The following is a 17,561-nucleotide window of genomic DNA, read 5'->3' on the forward strand; positions in this document are numbered from 1 at the left end:
ATTCAAAGGTTTGCTCAGAAAACCTGATGTTTTTATTGGTGTATGCTTACTTCAATTTTGACCTTACACCGATTAAGATAAGCAGAGTAGGGTGTTTACATTACTGTTTCTATACTCGGCCTACTGCCATAATTAGTTTAATATTGAATAATTAGTGTGCATGTAAATATACTATTTGAGGGCTTCCACCATTTTAAAGTAGTCAACTGACTGGGGATTCCTATGAGTTGGGCCATTGAATAATAATAAGAAAATTGACTACTTTAAAATGGAGATAGCCTCAATGGCGCTGCCCATTCAGTCACATCACTATAATCGCACAGATAGAAAGATGAGTCCTCTATCTATCTCTATGGCCTTTTCACACGTATCTGCCCTCTCATTGGCTAGAATGTTCCCACCTGATCTCGCCTCCTCCCACCTGCATTCCATCTTTGAGAACATGTATTTTCATTGTCAAAGCGGTGACTTGACTATCTTGACAATATAATAGACCATCTTTACTACAGCTACAAAGTCATAGTTATGGCAAAATCCCGCCCATTTCTATAATTTATCTTTCTTAAAATCTGATTTTAAACCTAACCATTACCTTTACCCAAACCGTAACCACACTGCTAACGTTATGCATAATCCTAGCCTTAAATGAAGACCAAAAAACACGTTTTTGTTTTCATGAATTTTTCATGATATAGCCAATTTTGATTTTGAGGCTGTGTTAACTAGTGACAACCGAATGAACGTCTGGGACATTTGGCCGCCACACTTGAATTAAATTATTGTTTTGTGATCTGAATGATATGCCATACAAACGCCATACAAGTACAGTATACCAGTTCTTCTAGAGTCTGTTTCTTTTTTGGGGTGCACAGAGATAGGTTTTATTTGTCAATGTAGTTGAAATCGTATTATAATAGTGTCATTTACTGTAAACACGTTCTAGAGAGAAAATATAGTGCTTTCTATGTAACCAACATAAAGTGCAAACACGTTTTTTAAATTATCTTATCTAAAGATGAATTCCCTTGGATGTTTAAATATTTAAGACTTTGAGTTGTAGGGCTTTCTTATGCCCTCTTGATTCTAATATCTTTAATAAGTGGGTGTAGCCATGTTCAGCTGCATATCCTCTGAGCCAATTGGCTCCTGTCTCATACATAATGCTGCATGTGGGGGTGGGGGGTGGGGGATAGCGGGCAGCCTAGTTCCTGTTCCCAGGGCCGCGGGAAACAGCCGCCCTCCCTCCACCCTTCTTCCCTCCTCTCTCTCTGGCTTCCAACAACAGAGCCTGGCTCGAGCCTGTGAGTATACCAACCAGGGCTTTAACTCACTGCTGCATCCACCGCACAAACAGACAACGAAGATAATGCAATGCATGCATCGTGATAATTTTGATTTGATTTCAACACACAAAAACCTGTTACGTAGTTTGGTGGTTCTGCCCTCTTCCTTCCCCACCTGAATAAGTGTCTGCTTGAGGAACACTGTATGGTATTATGCTCCAATGGCTTTGCTGAAGCACTCATTCTTATTCAGGAGAAAGAAAGGTTGTTTTGTTCAAAGACACTAGTAGCAATGTGATAGATGAGATGACAGAAATAGATACTGTCACTCCTCTGAGACATCTAATTTATTAGTAATAAGGAGAGTTTCTGTTTTTATGCCAGATGAGTCATAACTCATAAGCAGGTTGGTTTGATTTGATTTGAAAGTGATGGTGGGTAGGGAGGGGTGTGGCATCTTCATTGAGGTGACAGTGTTACAGTGGATTTGAAGGGTTGACTGTCACCATCCTCAGAGCACAAAACCTAAAATTAACCAGTAAATACTATAACACATTATAATTTGCTGTTACACAATTAAAGTCACACAATCATGAAGTTGTATTATGTATAATCAATGCATCATGACTTAGTTGTTTAGTTTCCAGGGTTAGTGACTTAGTTTACAAGGTTTTTTGTATTCACTACCAATAACTGTAGGGTTAGAGGTCATGTAGGGTTAGATCTGATTGACCCACTGACCTCAAATTATCAATGGGCCAATTACAGTTTTCTATACTTTTAGTAGTGTATTGAACAGATAATTAAACTTTACATAAACGTTCAATCATAAGGGCTACATAACACTGTTGTAAAAATACATGATATATATCATTTCATGTCATGACAATGTTAATTAGCTAAGCCAGTTGGGTCATTTTAAACCTAGCCAATTAGCTGATCATGGCATATGCCATCATAAATCATAAGCTGACTACTGTTTATAACAAATGGCAGTGTTATAACAGTGTTATAGGCCTAACAGTGTAATGTAGCCCTTTTAACAGAGTCTTCATTTAAGTAAAGTGTTACCAAATAAAGTATGAGTATGAAGACTGACAAATGACTGAAATACATTATAGTCATGTCATGGACAGAGCCGAGTCATGTCATGGGCAGAGCCATAAGTGACAATATTGAGCTGTCAGTAAGTAGACTAATGGACAGTGACAGACTTTATAATGGGCTTGTCAATCACTCTGCCACAAGAAAACATGATGGAGACTTGTGTACAGGTAAGATACTCCTAAGGGTCCACATTGTAGGGGTGAATAGTGAAAACACGGCTTGGGTAAAGATGGAGGAGCACAGGTCTATAAACCAGGCATGACAGGTAAGCATGTTGTGTAAAAGGAGATAAGAATAGAGTGGTACATATAGCTGAGTATTGTGCAACTGCAGTGCTGATGTCTCTAACCACCATTGTTTTTCTGTTCTGACTGACTGCCGACATTACGAACTGCACAGACACAGCACAGCATTGAGGAACACACTTCACATACTGTATAGCAAGATGATGATTCAACAGTTTACTTCAACTCGATTTCTTGACGGATATGTAAATAGAGATGCTTTAAATCATGTTATGGTATTTTTCTCTTTACAAATCTGTCTAAAAACGAAAGAAAGATTGGTTTATTAGGGCTTGGAGACGCATGAATGTGTTTGATCTGTCGGGGCGCTGTTTTGACTGTGTGTTTGCGGTGCACTGCAGGCCCTCTCCCACCAGGCTCATGCGAGCGAGGCTGAGCAGGCAGCGCAGTTCTTCCGTAGGCTTCAGTTTTTCCACTCGACGAAAAATATCGCATATTCTTATAGAGAGTGTGAAGATATATGTCGCCTTTTCGAAATACAGAACTGTTATTTGATTAACAGCTTTGCATATTTGATGGTTGTGTATTTATCTAGGACGACCGCCCAATAGATGTGTACTTTCAGAGGGTTATTATTGGACAGCACACTGCGTATCCACGGTCTCTACCATTGTATAATTTCCTTTGCAACAAGCAAATAAGCCAATACGTGATTAAAACCATATTTTGATGTTCAGGGCAAGATGGATTCACTATGGAAATGAGCATTATGGCACACTGTCTCCCTACACACACCAGTTACATTTGCCCGTCGTGAGTCTTCCGTAACCTGTCATATTATAGCATATACACTAAATAGCTTTGACTAAATATTATTGTGGAATGTAGTTTCTTCGAAGGTGTGTAATTAATGCAGCTTTGCATTGAGGCTTTGGAATGTTTTGGATGGATTGGAAACGTGTGCGTAATTACGGTTACATTTTGTGCGCTTTGATGTGAACTTTATGTCGAGCATATTTTAACACTTTGTGGCCTGTTTTTTGTGAACAGACTCCATTTTGAAGGACCCGGTGAGCAGAGAAAATAAGGCTTTGCAACTCGTCTAAAGGAAAGGAAGCCATCTGTTTTCCGGGTATAGCCATATTAGAATGCATCTACAAGAATACATAATCCTTTAATTTATAAAGCGCATGAGGTTTCCATTTGGGGTATGATATTATGCCATTGTTGGCATTGTTGGCACAAGTTGATAAATGTGAATGGCAGTAATTAGAAATTAATGTGATCATTTATCGAGGATTGGACCAGTAGAGAGGAATATGTGCGTCTTTCTTCCATCCCACATATCTTTAGGATTTTTGGTGGCACTCAAAGCCTCAGAAATACTTCATGCTGGGGGTTGGGAGGTAGTGACGATTGGTCCGCTCTCACAGACAGACACGGGCAGTCAGGGGCTGCAAGGGGCAGGTCGACAGCTAGGAAATAGTAATAATTTATTAGAATATGCATTGAATATGAGGTAACATGGAATTAGAAACTTATAGCACACTATGATATGTCGCTGGAAAGGGGTGGTTCTCTCAGTAAGTGAAATGCATGCATATATTTCTCTTTTGAAGGGGACGCCGGTGGAGTAACAGCTATCGCAAGTAGAGACAGTGTATGTCCACAGGATCCTGGCCTAGTATTGCTGCTACTGGGATTCTCCTTATCCGCTTTCACAAAATTGGAAAACAGCACATTTAATTATATAAATTAAAGGGTTGACAGTTGTTTTTGCGGTGACGGACATTTCAATGGTAAGATTATTGCGGTATATCATTGACATCCGCTTTTGTTGTTTACACATTCCGTGATTGTGTATGTACAGTAGACATCGGTCGATGTTAAGTCTGTACGAATGTGTGGCTGTGTGAACTTGTGTGTCCATACTGTATTGTAGCGTGCCAGCTATGCACTATCTCTGGTGCCTCGTGAGCCATGGCACACAGAGTTGATGCACAGGCGGCAGGCGCTGTCAAGAGCTGTCCATTTTATTCATGGGCATTCGCGATTTCTACATCAGCCTTTTGAAATCAATTTAACCCTTCGTTGACGCTGGGAAGGACAGCGTGTCATTACAGTTATGCTGGTCTAATTTTAATATGACCGTTGGCCTTCCAAACGTGCAGTAGGTTGCCACGATTCCACGTTCTTGGCGGGATCGAGGGGTGGAATGATGACAATATTGTGGCTGCCTGATACCTATTTTCATTCTTCATCTTTTTTTTTTGAGGTGGGGCAAGATAACTATGTCACACTTTAATAGATAATGAAGCTCAGTAATAATAACTTTTTATCATGTTTTTTTTTTGCCATGCTCTTTGATAGCTTACAATAAATAGATTATAATTATAGACAACAAAATGTATGTGATCAATAATTGAAAATCCATCCAATTAAAGTAGGCTATCACTTTTTTAAACCTATTTCTGTTTTACTTTTATGTTTAGGGTGGAGACATGGCAGCATGAGTCAGCCCTATGAACTGCCCATCAAAGATGCTCAGGCCTGCTGCTCTGACCCAACATTGACCTCTGCCCCCAATGACCCTGTCTCCTCCTGCTCAAAGCACCATAACCGCAATTCAAGACTAGACCCTCCACGTGCCATGCAGCTGTCCACAGCCCCTGCCCTGAAATCTACATCCACCTATGGGTTCATCAAGGACCTATCTTCCTCCTACAGCCCTCTGAGAAGGCTACAGCACCTGACCACCATGGTCAGCCACCCGGACCTGGTCCTACCTGGAGTCGGGGAAAGGGCCTCCCAGGGCTCCAGGGAAGACTTGCATACCCGGAATGCTGTTGGGAAAACTGACATCGGCAATTCCTTGGTCCTCACAGCTACCCAGCCAGGCAGCAGAGACACAGACAATAGTAAGACTAATCATAGTGTGGAGAAGAAGAGTGACTGTTGCTTCTCTGACCCACCCAGTCCAGCTTTCTCACTGGATAGCAACAGCCCCTTTGCAAATGGCTACCTGCACTTTGAGTCCACTTTGTTTGATGATGAGAATGATGATGATAATGCAGAGGATGATGAGGATATAGCGTTGCCTCTGACAGACAGAGAGAGAAAAGTTGGAAAGTCACCTGAACCTCTTCCTGGACTTTTAAACTTGAAGGTTAAAAATGTACCAGAGCCAGGGCTGTCTGTGGGTAAAGACTTGCAGTCCCCTGGTGTCCCCCCATTTACAGCACATGATGGGTCAGACGAGGACTGGGGGAGTGACTGTAAGCCTCTCTCTCTTGGGAATAGCCCCTCTGGGCCTGCAATGGCAAGTCCTACTACTGAGCTTTTACATAACATGGCTATTCACAGCAACATCATATAGTACCAAACAGCCCCCATATTTAAATCCTGTAACATGTCACAGTTCTGGTCTGGTAACTTCCTTGTCAGTCCAGATCACCTGTTTTACTGTGCAACATAAATTGTCAAGCTTATGGGATTTGATTATATGTGAAATGTTAATGAAGATAGTGAGAGGCCTAAATTCTGGTTAATTAGCCAGAAAGGTCAAGCAAGATCACTTCCTCTATAATCGATAACCTCCTCATACTATAGCTGGAGAGGATCCATGTCATTCAGTTGCTGTTTGGCTCAGTATACGCCAGCATCTCATGGTAAATTATAGTCAATAGTTCTACCTTTTGCAATCAATAAAAGATGTGCACAGAGAAATGTCATTAGTCAGTCCATATCCAGAGGTTTGTTCATGTTTGCATGATCAGTTGATACAAGGTTAGTGGGATTCCTCGCAAAACTAGAACAAAAAATGAGCATGATTTTGGGGATTTCACAAAATGTTATCCATAGAAGGGTTCTTTAGAGGAAGGATTCTTGACATATATTTGACATTTGTATCTAAAAGCATAGGCCCAGGCCTCATTTTCAGACCCCTTAATGTTTAATCTGTAGGTGCTACAAAGCAAAAAATTGTGTCATATGAAGCTTTACGGCTTGCTCTGTAATATGAGTAGTATTTTGATTTCAAGAAAAAATATATTACATTAATTTCTGAATATTGAAACATATAAACATGGATATTGAAAATGATTTGATTTGATTTGGTTTGGCACATTTAAAAAATATATATATATTGTTGAACGTAATATATTCTATGGGCATATCAAAGTTCTAGAGAGGAATCTCTGCTAGTTTTAAAGTGATGGCCCATTTTATAGAGAGAAATTGGCATAGTAGGCAATGTAACCACAGCCCTCCTTGTATCGTTGCACATCCTGCAATTCATGAGCAGAGGGCGAATATTTTAAATCCATTTTCACATTCACTGTGTTGGTAATGCTTACAAATTGGATCATAACTAAAAGTAGCAGAGATCCCACTCTGGAACCTTCAATGCCTGTAGAGTTTATTATGTTCAACAATATATTTTTATATTTGTTTGCCAAATCAAAAGTTTTATATTTTCAACATTCATAAATTAATGTAAGAACATTGTTATTGAAATCAAAATACTACTCATATTACAGAGAATGGGGTAAAGCTTCATATGACACCATACACCTGGGTAAGGCCAAAATGTCATAAATATTCCAACATATATTAATTATGTCTCAATTATGTTTTAAGATACAAATATAAAATATACTGTATGTCAACAATCCTTCCTCCAAAGAACTCTCCTATGGATTTAATTGAGTGAAAATCCCCCAAATCATGGTCGGTTTTATTCTGTAGTTTCGTGAGGAATCACTCGTTAGTAAGGTTGACTGACATCTAGGCCAGAGAGTGTGTACAGAGCTGATATATGCATTTAGAGTGTTTAAAGAAAGTTTCTTAAACATTTTAAAAGATAGTTGATTATGTAACATTGGTTTGCACTATGTTGTATCTGGTAAAAATTAGAATAGAGTTGCAAGGATTTAACTTTGCCTATTGACGCCGGCTCTCTCATGCGCCAGCAATTTGAGACTGGGGACGAGGTTAAACTTGACCTAACCTAATTTACCTCAATACCAACCAGATTGGTTGTAGATGTTAATTGACTGTGGTCCTGGTCACTCGGCAACGTATAGTCTTGGAAAATATTGGAATGCTTGTATGTGTTTGAATTTTTACAGGCATATTTGCATATGTGTAAGAGCGTGTACATTCTGATATAGTAATGTAATACAAAACATGAATTGTAAACCTTTTGAAACATGACTTGATGTAATTTAAATATTGTCTTATTTGGTGTCTGTCAACAGATGGGCAGCCCAAAGAAGAAGTCCTTACCACCTGTAAAGTTTTTAAAAGGTGAAGTTATATGGGCAAAGTTCAACCGAAGACCCTGGTGGCCTTGTGAGGTGACTGTTGACCCACTACAGGGAACCTATCACAAAATGAAAGGTAGGACCTGGTCCTGGATATTATAAGCCGTTGTTTGGTTTGAGTTGATCTTGTTGAACAGATTTGCACTACCATGGAAGTCTTGTGTTTAGCAATCCACTTGTCATATCTTGTTCTTGCAAAATATATGTTATATCTGTGATAAAGGTTAAATTAATAGAAAATCTGCAAACACTAATACCTAGTGGCCTTGGTCCTTTGCTCCTGTGTGATGATGTTGCAGAGCACAGTGACAGGCCTTGTCGGCTGTACCACATCAGGACCTTTGGGCTGCCTGTGGAACTGGCCTGGGTCACAGGGAAAGCTATACACACATTTCATGGAGGCTTTGAGTTCGAACAGCTCCCCTTGCTGCGCAGGAGAGGAAGGCAAAGGGACGAAGACTACAAATACATTGTAAATATGTGGCACAGCCTTTGCATATGTTGGACAATAATGAATCATGTTTTACCTGAATGTACCTAAAAATACAAACATTTGTGATTACAGAAAAGCTTTATTTGCCTTCATAGATACCCAAGAGGTTTAATGCATCTTGGAAAACCAGTGTGGCTGAAGCAGAATCTGCCCTCCCAGAGCGACCCAAAATGGATGTCTCTATACCTGACTCCATAAATACAACCCTCTATGATGGGTCCACATCAGAAAAAGAGAGCAAGGCCCTTCCAACTCCCCCTTCCAATCCATCCAACTGTATACCCCTTGCACCAAGCAACTTAACAAACGGATCTCTGTCACCTCACAGTAAACATTCTCCAACAAAAGTAAGCACTTCCAAGAAGCCTCAAAGCAAGAAGAAGCCAAGAAAAGCATTTAAAGCTAAAAATGAGTGCTTGAACACCAAAACAACATTTGACAGCACTGACAAGCCAGAGGGGGACATAAAAGAATGTCCGTATTCAGACCTTGACTCTATCCCCAATATTTTGTGTCCTAAAGCACTTGAGCGTCAATCCAAGCATGCTCAGACTCAGCCCTCAGTTCCAGTAGTAAAAGAGGTGAAGAAACAGCCAGAAGGACACAGTCGCCTGTGGTTCAGCAAACCAGGAAAAGACAGGCGTCTCAACACTACCACCTCCTTATCTAACCACAGTGCCTTCAGCAAGGGTCCCTGCAAGAAAAAGACTCAAACTGCAGCTACTGTCAACAGAAAGACTCAAGCGTCCAGTGCGGCCATCAAGGGATGCTCTATTGATCAGTTGAAGACTCCAGTGTCCAGCGTAATAGTAAAAGAACACCCTGCTGATCAGTTGAAGACTCCAATGTCCAGCGTAATAGTAAAAGAACACCCTGCTGATCAGTTGAAGACTCCAGTGTCCAGCGTAATAGTAAAAGAACACCCTGATGATCAGTTGAAGACTCCAGTGTCCAATGCAACATTCAAAGATATTACTGGTGATCAGTCGAAGACTCCAGGGTATAGTGTAACAGTCAAAGAATGTCCTGTTGATCAATTGAAGCCTCCAGTCTCACGTGTGCCCAAGCCTCCTGATGAGTCGAAGGCCCTGGGCAAGCAGCCTGCACATCTGCCTGCTAGCAACCGCCTGATGACCAGAGCTCTTAAAGCTATGGAGTTAGCAGTGCGGAAACAGAATCTGTTCTCCAGTCCAAAGCCTGGCTGTTTCCTTCCTATCAACAAGACAGAGGAGGAGGTGTCATCTTCCACAAACACTCCTTCTGATAAACCAGAGACCAAAACAGACTGTTATACAGAGGAAAAACCTTTAAAGGTTGACAACGATAATCAGATCACTGGTTTACCAAATTGGTCCTCCTCAAAGTTCACCAGGTCAAAGGACTTTGAAGCAGAGGTTAAGACTGAAGATGAGGGCTTCTTGATATCCCAGATGCCTGTGGACTTTATACCTCTGACATCTGGGAAGGCAAAGAAAAATAACTGTGTGTCTGACATGTCGTCCTGTTCCTCGCCATGCTTCTCTCCCATGGACGCCTTCAAAGACATTAAAGAGTTATCTTTCAAGTCCCTGGAATCAAGTGAGGGTGATGGGAAACCTTTGTCTTTTAAACCAGACACTAACTACAAGTTCAGTACTTTCCTCATGCTGCTGAAGGACATGCACGATACCAGGGAGAAAGATGGAACTCCCTTGGAGCTGGAAATCGGACCACCTAGTGCTCATGTAAAAGAGGAGCCTTCCATGATTCCACCCTTACTGGGAGAGGAGGCACTCGGTCAAGGCCCGTGTCTTGGTAAAAGTAAACAAGGCAAGAGCAAAACCAAGGCCAAGCTCAAACCCAAGTCTTCTCTGAAGGTAGAAATCCCACAACTTGAAGGCAGCACAAACCAGGTCATGAAAAGGCTATCCAAAAACAGAGGCTCATCTAAGACTAAAAAGAAACCGAATGGAAAAGTGCCTTTTGGTAAGAGGTCTCCTGGACCTGGCTACCTTGGGATGGAAGCCTTGCACCACCTTCCGAGCAATTCTTGGGAGAAGTTTGACCAGGATTTAGAGACATTAGGGGGGGTGGGGGAGGGCTGCAGTAGGCTAACGAATGAGAGACTACAGAACATGGTGCCTTTGGAGCAGGGTGGTGCAGAACCATCAGTGTCCTTTCAGCCAAAGATAGTGTTGGGCCAGCAGACTATCGCCGCCACAATTTCTGCAAACACTACACAAAGTACTGGGGAAGGCCAGGAGGCTCCCACAGGTAAAGAATTTTTGTTATTTCCTTGGCTTTATTGAAGGGTATCCTAAAGGAGAGAATTACTGATCAATGCATTAACTTTGCTTCTGAAGTCATACCATAATGAAAATATCAACAGCTATGAAGTAAAAGTGTCCGATGCAGGGCCATGAACTTCTGTAGATCATGACATGTAATGATTTAACATGTGTGGTGTATACTAGTCATACTTTTTGCACATTTATCCTCCACAGCACATAAACGAATTCGAAAACCAAGTAAAAGACTCATAGAATGGACAGAAGAGTACAGTCAGATAATCTGTGCAAGGAAGAAACAGAAAAAGCCCCTCCAGCCTTTGGGAAAGGTAGCTCACTCAAACATATTACATCTCTTGGATTTTCAGGATTTTGTATTATGATCCCAGCTCTATACCCTCTTCATGTTATTCCAGGTGGCACATTCCAACAGCAACAAACCAGATCCCCTACCATCAGGGAAAACCACACATGACCACGCCCTTCTGAACCCACTTCCTGAAATACAAACTCTGCCCCCAGACGAACCATCCAAGACCCCCACTGGACAAGCCCCTCCCCCAATAGAGAATACTCCCCCTCAGCATGCACCTATCCTGTCCATAGATACTCTAACCCCACCTCCTGAAGGAGACTCTTCGCTGCTGAGTGACGGTCTGACAAAGAATGTTGGTGAGAAACTATTTATATATAAAATGTATACTTTGGTTGGATTGCAAACAATTACAAAATGTTTTCACAGTGCAGTGTGCCGTGAAACCAAGTAATTGCTGTTTTTATTACATTACTCCTCTGTAGTAGTAGTCATTATCCCAGATGTGTGTAAAGGTCCATAGTAACACTGTTGTCTTGTGGCAGGTGACGTTCCTTACTTGGAAACAATCCGTAAGAGACAGAGGAAACCAACTCCGAAGATTATGGAGACTGCCACAATTCCAAAGAAGAGGGTATGGAGGTGTTAGGGAATGGTCGTGCTTTGTTCAATAAGGACTTTTTTTTGTATCTGATGGTTCCATTTATCTTCACAGTAATGAAGGCCTTAAAACGGGTTGACTGGTTAATTATCTATTACAGGTCAAGTCCCTGAAGACCATCTTATCAAGTCATCCTCTTCCTTCAGGTCAGTCTACACAGGAAGGATCTCCCTCAAACTGCCCATATTACACACTTTTTAAGAGTCTTTCTCACTTTTGAGTAAGATGAGTATGGAAATAGCATCAATACATTTGAGACCTTACACTGTTTATCACAATTTTTTGTCATACTGCTGTCATTTACTTAATGATTGTCAATTCAAAGGGTTGATTGGTCTTGGGGTCAAAGTTGACTGTTTTTGTTCCCAGGCTCTGGACAACTCTTTTCTAAATCAAAGATCAAGCAACCTACCACAGCTACCCCTGCACCCTCCACATTTACACCCTGCACCCCTGCACCCTGCCCCCTGACCCAGAGCAGCCTGGAGAAGGGGCCAGACTGTGATGTCACCAAGCCCCCCAGTGAGGAAACTGATCTTCATGACGATGGGAGGGATACCCTAGACCCAGAGGTCAGACAATAGGTCAAATCTCGAGCTCTATTTTATGGTCCATGTTTGACCCGATAATAACATAGAAAGTACATGGTAAAATAGACATTACTCAATAATAATCTAATAATGAAAATACAAATGTAAAAAATGTTTCTACATGGAATCGTGTTACAGTGTTTGAACTCTCCTGCTGATTTTCCTCTTCTTTGCTCCTCAGGGTTTTACATCCAGTTTGGATGACAGCTTTTCATCCATGAGGGAGGAGTCTTCACTGTGCGATGGCCCACTCTCCCCCAATAAGAAGATCATAGGGGACAAAGGGGGCGCTGCCTCATTGAAAGAGAATGTGTGTCAGGTGAGTAGGCCTCGCATCACCAATGTAGGAGTGGTTACCTTGTGTTGTTTTAATGTGCAATATGTGATTATGGACTTACTGCACTTGCTCTTTACTCATTGTTTCAGATAGTTGTGTAAATGTTGTTGTCATGTTGTCTAAATGTTTCTGGACTGTATGGTAGGTGTGTGAGAAGACTGGGGAGCTGCTGCTATGTGAGGGCCAGTGTTGTGGGGCCTTCCACCTCCAGTGTATCGGCCTCACAGACCCTCCTATAGGGAAGTTCGTCTGCCAGGAGTGCAAGTCTGGTGGGTCAAGCACATATTCTGTAAAAACACAACCACTCATTAACCAGGTTTCCATCCAACCTTTTTATGGGAGTAAAGTACATGTCGGATAAAAAATGTCATTACAGGTCTGATGGAAACAGAACATTTTTCAGTTAAATGTTCAAATGTTGACAAAACAAAATGCGGCAAAAAAGGTGGGAATGTTTTGTGTCTGTAAAATGATTTATGTGAGAAATGTCAGTAGAAACGCTTTTAATGCACAAATATTGATATAATAACCATCTTATCGAAGTAAACCTGGAGTCACGCGATGACATGTTGTGTGGACTTAAACTTCACAGGGAGATGAGGTGCAAGGTGATGATCTTGATGCTCCTTTACAATAATTATTGATGGTCTTATTCTGGTGACATGATCATCGATGCTTGGCTGCCATTTGACAAATAAAAATAATCTTGCTCTTTTGTCCATAATAATCTCATCATGTAGGCTATACGTGCGTAGAGTTGAAAATCCGATGGAAATCCATTTGAACTTGTATTTGTTATTCGGTACATGGGAATTTAACCGCAGAAGCTATTTTTATGTGCACTACATCATCACACACAACCTTTGATCAGCAACAAGTCAATTTGATGGAAACACATCTCTACTGGGAAAATGCGCATATTGTTTTTATGCGGATTTTAGAATATTTGTATGAAAATCTCTCGCCTATTCAATGGAAGCCACTTCAATGGAAGTGTCATGTTTTTAAGCCCCATTCCTGCTCAGACAAAATTATGGAAAGACTATTATTAGTTGCACATAGAGTTATAAGTGTTCTCTCTGATTGTTTCACACGCTATTTTGCTGATTCTCTCCCCTGTCATCCTCTCATCCTAGCGTCCATAAATCTCTCTGGCTAGTAAAAGCAAATCCATTGATTAAAGCTGATTTGTTTGTTGCTAGGTGTCCACACCTGTTTTGCGTGTAAGAAGCCCGGGGAGGACGTGATGCGCTGTATGATCCCAGTGTGTGGGAAGTTCTACCATGGAGAGTGTATAGCCAACCACGCTCCCGCTGCCCCCCTGCACCGGGGTCTCCGCTGCTCTCTCCATGCCTGTCTGTCCTGCTTCATAACCAACCCTGTCAACCCCTCCGTCTCCAAAGGTGGATGCTGCTCTGCTTCACCCAGCACAGTTTAGTTTAGCTTTGTTTTATGCAGTTCTGCACAATTGAAATCCCGGTATATTGGTAACTCCACAGGAGAAATTATGATGTTGGAGTTAGTAAGTAGAAACATTTTTGCACACGTTTGTGCTAAAATCATTTTCATTTTTGCACAGCAATTCAGTTTATTTCAACAGCATGATAGAAAGACAAACTAATTGAAGTGAGCTGTTGGAAGAAAATGTATACCAGATATTCTAACTAACAGCTCATTCTGCCCGTCTCCCCTGTGTTGTGTGTCCTGTAGGTCGTCTGACACGCTGTGTGCGCTGCCCTGTGGCGTACCATGCCAATGACTACTGCATGGCAGCGGGCAGTGTGGTCCTGGCCAACAACAGCTTCTTGTGCCCCAACCACTTCACTCCCCGCAGGGGCTTCCGCAACCATGAACACGTCAATGTCAGCTGGTGCTTTGTCTGCTCCGAAGGTACGCCGGCCTCCACATACAGTGCCTTGCGAAAGTATTCGGCCCCCTTGAACTTTGCGACCTTTTGCCACATTTCAGGCTTCAAACATAAAGATATAAAACTGTATTTTTTTGTGAAGAATCAACAACAAGTGGGACACAATCATGAAGTGGAACGACATTTATTGGATATTTCAAACTTTTTTAACAAATCAAAAACGAAAAATTGGGCGTGCAAAATTATTCAGCCCCCTTAAGTTAATACTTTGTAGCGCCACCTTTTGCTGCGATTACAGCTGTAAGTCGCTTGGGGTATGTCTCTATCAGTTTTGCACATCGAGAGACTGAAAATGTTCCCATTCCTCCTTGCAAAACAGCTCGAGCTCAGTGAGGTTGGATGGAGAGCATTTGTGAACAGCAGTTTTCAGTTCTTTCCACAGATTCTCGATTGGATTCAGGTCTGGACTTTGACTTGGCCATTCTAACACCTGGATATGTTTATTTTTGAACCATTCCATTGTAGATTTTGCTTTATGTTTTGGATCATTGTCTTGTTGGAAGACAAATCTCCGTCCCCAGTCTCAGGTCTTTTGCAGACTCCATCAGGTTTTCTTCCAGAATGGTCCTGTATTTGGCTCCATCCATCTTCCCATCAATTTTAACCATCTTCCCTGTCCCTGCTGAAGAAAAGCAGGCCCAAACCATGATGCTGCCACCACCATGTTTGACAGTGGGGATGGTGTGTTCAGGGTGATGAGCTGTGTTGCTTTTACGCCAAACATAACGTTTTGCATTGTTGCCAAAAAGTTCAATTTTGGTTTCATCTGACCAGAGCACCTTCTTCCACATGTTTGGTGTGTCGCCCAGGTGGCTTGTGGCAAACTTTAAACGACACTTTTTATGGATATCTTTAAGAAATGGCTTTCTTCTTGCCACTCTTCCATAAAGGCCAGATTTGTGCAATATATGGACAGAGTCTCCCACCTCAGCTGTAGATCTCTGCAGTTCATCCAGAGTGATCATGGGCCTCTTGGCTGCATCTCTGATCAGTCTTCTCCTTGTATGAGCTGAAAGTTTAGAGGGACGGCCAGGTCTTGGTAGATTTGCAGTGGTCTGATACTCCTTCCATTTCAATATTATCGCTTGCACAGTGCTCCTTGGGATGTTTAAAGCTTGGGAAATCTTTTTGTATCCAAATCCGGCTTTAAACTTCTTCACAACAGTATCTCGGACCTGCCTGGTGTGTTCCTTGTTCTTCATGATGCTCTCTGCGCTTTTAACGGACCTCTGAGACTATCACAGTGCAGGTGCATTTATACAGAGACTTGATTACACACAGGTGGATTGTATTTATCATCATTAGTCATTTAGGTCAACATTGGATCATTCAGAGATCCTCACTGAACTTCTGGAGAGAGTTTGCTGCACTGAAAGTAAAGGGGCTGAATAATTTTGCACGCCCAATTTTTCAGTTTTGATTTGTTAAAAAAGTTTGAAATATCCAATAAATGTCGTTCCACTTCATGATTGTGTCCCACTTGTTGTTGATTCTTCACAAAAAAATACAGTTTTATATCTTTATGTTTGAAGCCTGAAATGTGGCAAAAGGTCGCAAAGTTCAAGGGGGCCGAATACTTTCGCAAGGCACTGTATGTTGTGTTGTTAGAGTCAGATATGCATAGGTACGCTATTATGTCATGTACATTACATGATCAGCTTCCAATTTTCTTAAACACTAGATCCCAGTTACATCTCTGTTTACTCGTGTGTTTTCAATCCCGTAGACCAGTTCAGTAGCCAAACTGTTATTCTTCTCCCATGCTACAGGGGGCAGTCTGCTGTGCTGTGAGTCGTGTCCTGCTGCCTTCCACCAGGAGTGTCTGAACATCGACATGCCCGAGGGCAGTTGGTTCTGCAACGACTGCCTGGCCGGGAAGAAGCCCCACTATAAGGACATCCTGTGGGTCAAAGTGGGCCGATACAGGTCAGTACAGCCGCCTGGGTACCAACCTTACTGGCTCAGCATTGTTTTGGCAAAACAACAACAAAATGGCTAAAGCAGACGCAGATTGGCATCCAGTATATTAGTAGAAGTCCTCCCCTGCCTTAACCACATTCCCAATGCTAAAATATCCTAACTCTGAAGTGTTCTGACATTACTAAACAACCAAGGTACTGAGAACCAAAATGCACCTGCATTTCTATTCACAATCTGGCAGTGGTTGCAAAATGGTAGGGTCTTTCTGCCATGGGCCGTGACCCATTTTCTTTTCTTATTCATATCGTCTTTTCCCTTCCTATCCTCTGTCTAGGTGGTGGCCTGCGGAGGTCAGCCATCCCAAGAACATTCCGGAGAACATCCTACGTATGAGGCACAATGTAGGAGAGTTCCCTGTGCACTTTTTTGGCTCCAACGACTACCTGTGGACCTACCAGGCCCGAGTCTTCCCCTACATGGACGTAGACACCAACAACAAGGAGAAGATGGGGAAGGGTGTAGACGCCATCTACAAGAAAGGTATTCACACCAACAGACCTGGGCAGAAAATAGTTTGAAATAGTTTGAAAATACCAACTTTTAAAATAATAGAGGTAGTCGAATATAGTTTATATAGAGTTTCAACTAAAAGGAAACGTATTCGATATTTTATAAACAATATAAAACATACACATACAAACTACAACATCATACAAACATCAACTACATAATACCTGCACAGACCCACTAGCACACACACCCATCTCCAGCGCTCCCATCACTCTACGCCACATGGTCTCAAAATGCACCATTTTGTTTCTCTCCCTCGCCCACGCAATTTACATTTTTAGATAATAAAGCATTTGAACTTTCCATTGCATTAACAATGGAAGATTGGTTGATTTCCAGTTTTTGATTGACGAGAAAAGTAACGTCCAACCCATCGGGTTATCTCACTGCGCCCTCATATGCCATGACTTGAAATATACAGACAGACGGATTGAAAGTTCATTTACATTGTAATAGTTCTGACAGCCAACTTTATAACTCTACCCATAGCTTTTGGACCTTATAACATTCCCAGAAGGCATGGA

The 17,561-nt window shown here is 41.7% G+C and overlaps 1 protein-coding gene across 4 annotated transcripts in view; it reads left to right on the forward strand.

Moving 5' to 3' along the window:
• Positions 1–1,228: 1,228 nt before the first annotated feature.
• The window catches only part of LOC112228536 (histone-lysine N-methyltransferase, H3 lysine-36 specific), a 39,185-nt gene continuing 22,852 nt past the window's right edge, over positions 1,229–17,561 (forward strand). The window contains exons 1-16 of one of the 4 annotated variants that reach the window (XM_042309723.1): positions 1,229–1,301; positions 5,128–5,954; positions 7,894–8,035; positions 8,259–8,431; positions 8,548–10,705; positions 10,936–11,048; positions 11,136–11,391; positions 11,578–11,666; positions 11,794–11,839; positions 12,063–12,265; positions 12,465–12,602; positions 12,766–12,889; positions 13,823–14,023; positions 14,331–14,510; positions 16,317–16,473; positions 16,802–17,007. In XM_042309723.1, the coding sequence (XP_042165657.1) occupies positions 5,145–5,954; positions 7,894–8,035; positions 8,259–8,431; positions 8,548–10,705; positions 10,936–11,048; positions 11,136–11,391; positions 11,578–11,666; positions 11,794–11,839; positions 12,063–12,265; positions 12,465–12,602; positions 12,766–12,889; positions 13,823–14,023; positions 14,331–14,510; positions 16,317–16,473; positions 16,802–17,007 (4,996 nt within the window). In that variant the 5' untranslated portion in view covers positions 1,229–1,301; positions 5,128–5,144. Of the gene's footprint in view, positions 1,302–2,811; positions 3,768–4,040; positions 4,435–5,127; positions 5,955–7,893; positions 8,036–8,258; positions 8,432–8,547; positions 10,706–10,935; positions 11,049–11,135; positions 11,392–11,577; positions 11,667–11,793; positions 11,840–12,062; positions 12,266–12,464; positions 12,603–12,765; positions 12,890–13,822; positions 14,024–14,330; positions 14,511–16,316; positions 16,474–16,801; positions 17,008–17,561 lie in introns of those variants that run through there. The other 3 variants (XM_042309722.1, XM_042309721.1, XM_024393939.2) reach the window with 3 other exon arrangements.

Source organism: Oncorhynchus tshawytscha, linkage group LG30 (assembly GCF_018296145.1).
Source record: "Oncorhynchus tshawytscha isolate Ot180627B linkage group LG30, Otsh_v2.0, whole genome shotgun sequence".
Taxonomy (NCBI): Eukaryota; Metazoa; Chordata; class Actinopteri; order Salmoniformes; family Salmonidae; genus Oncorhynchus; species Oncorhynchus tshawytscha.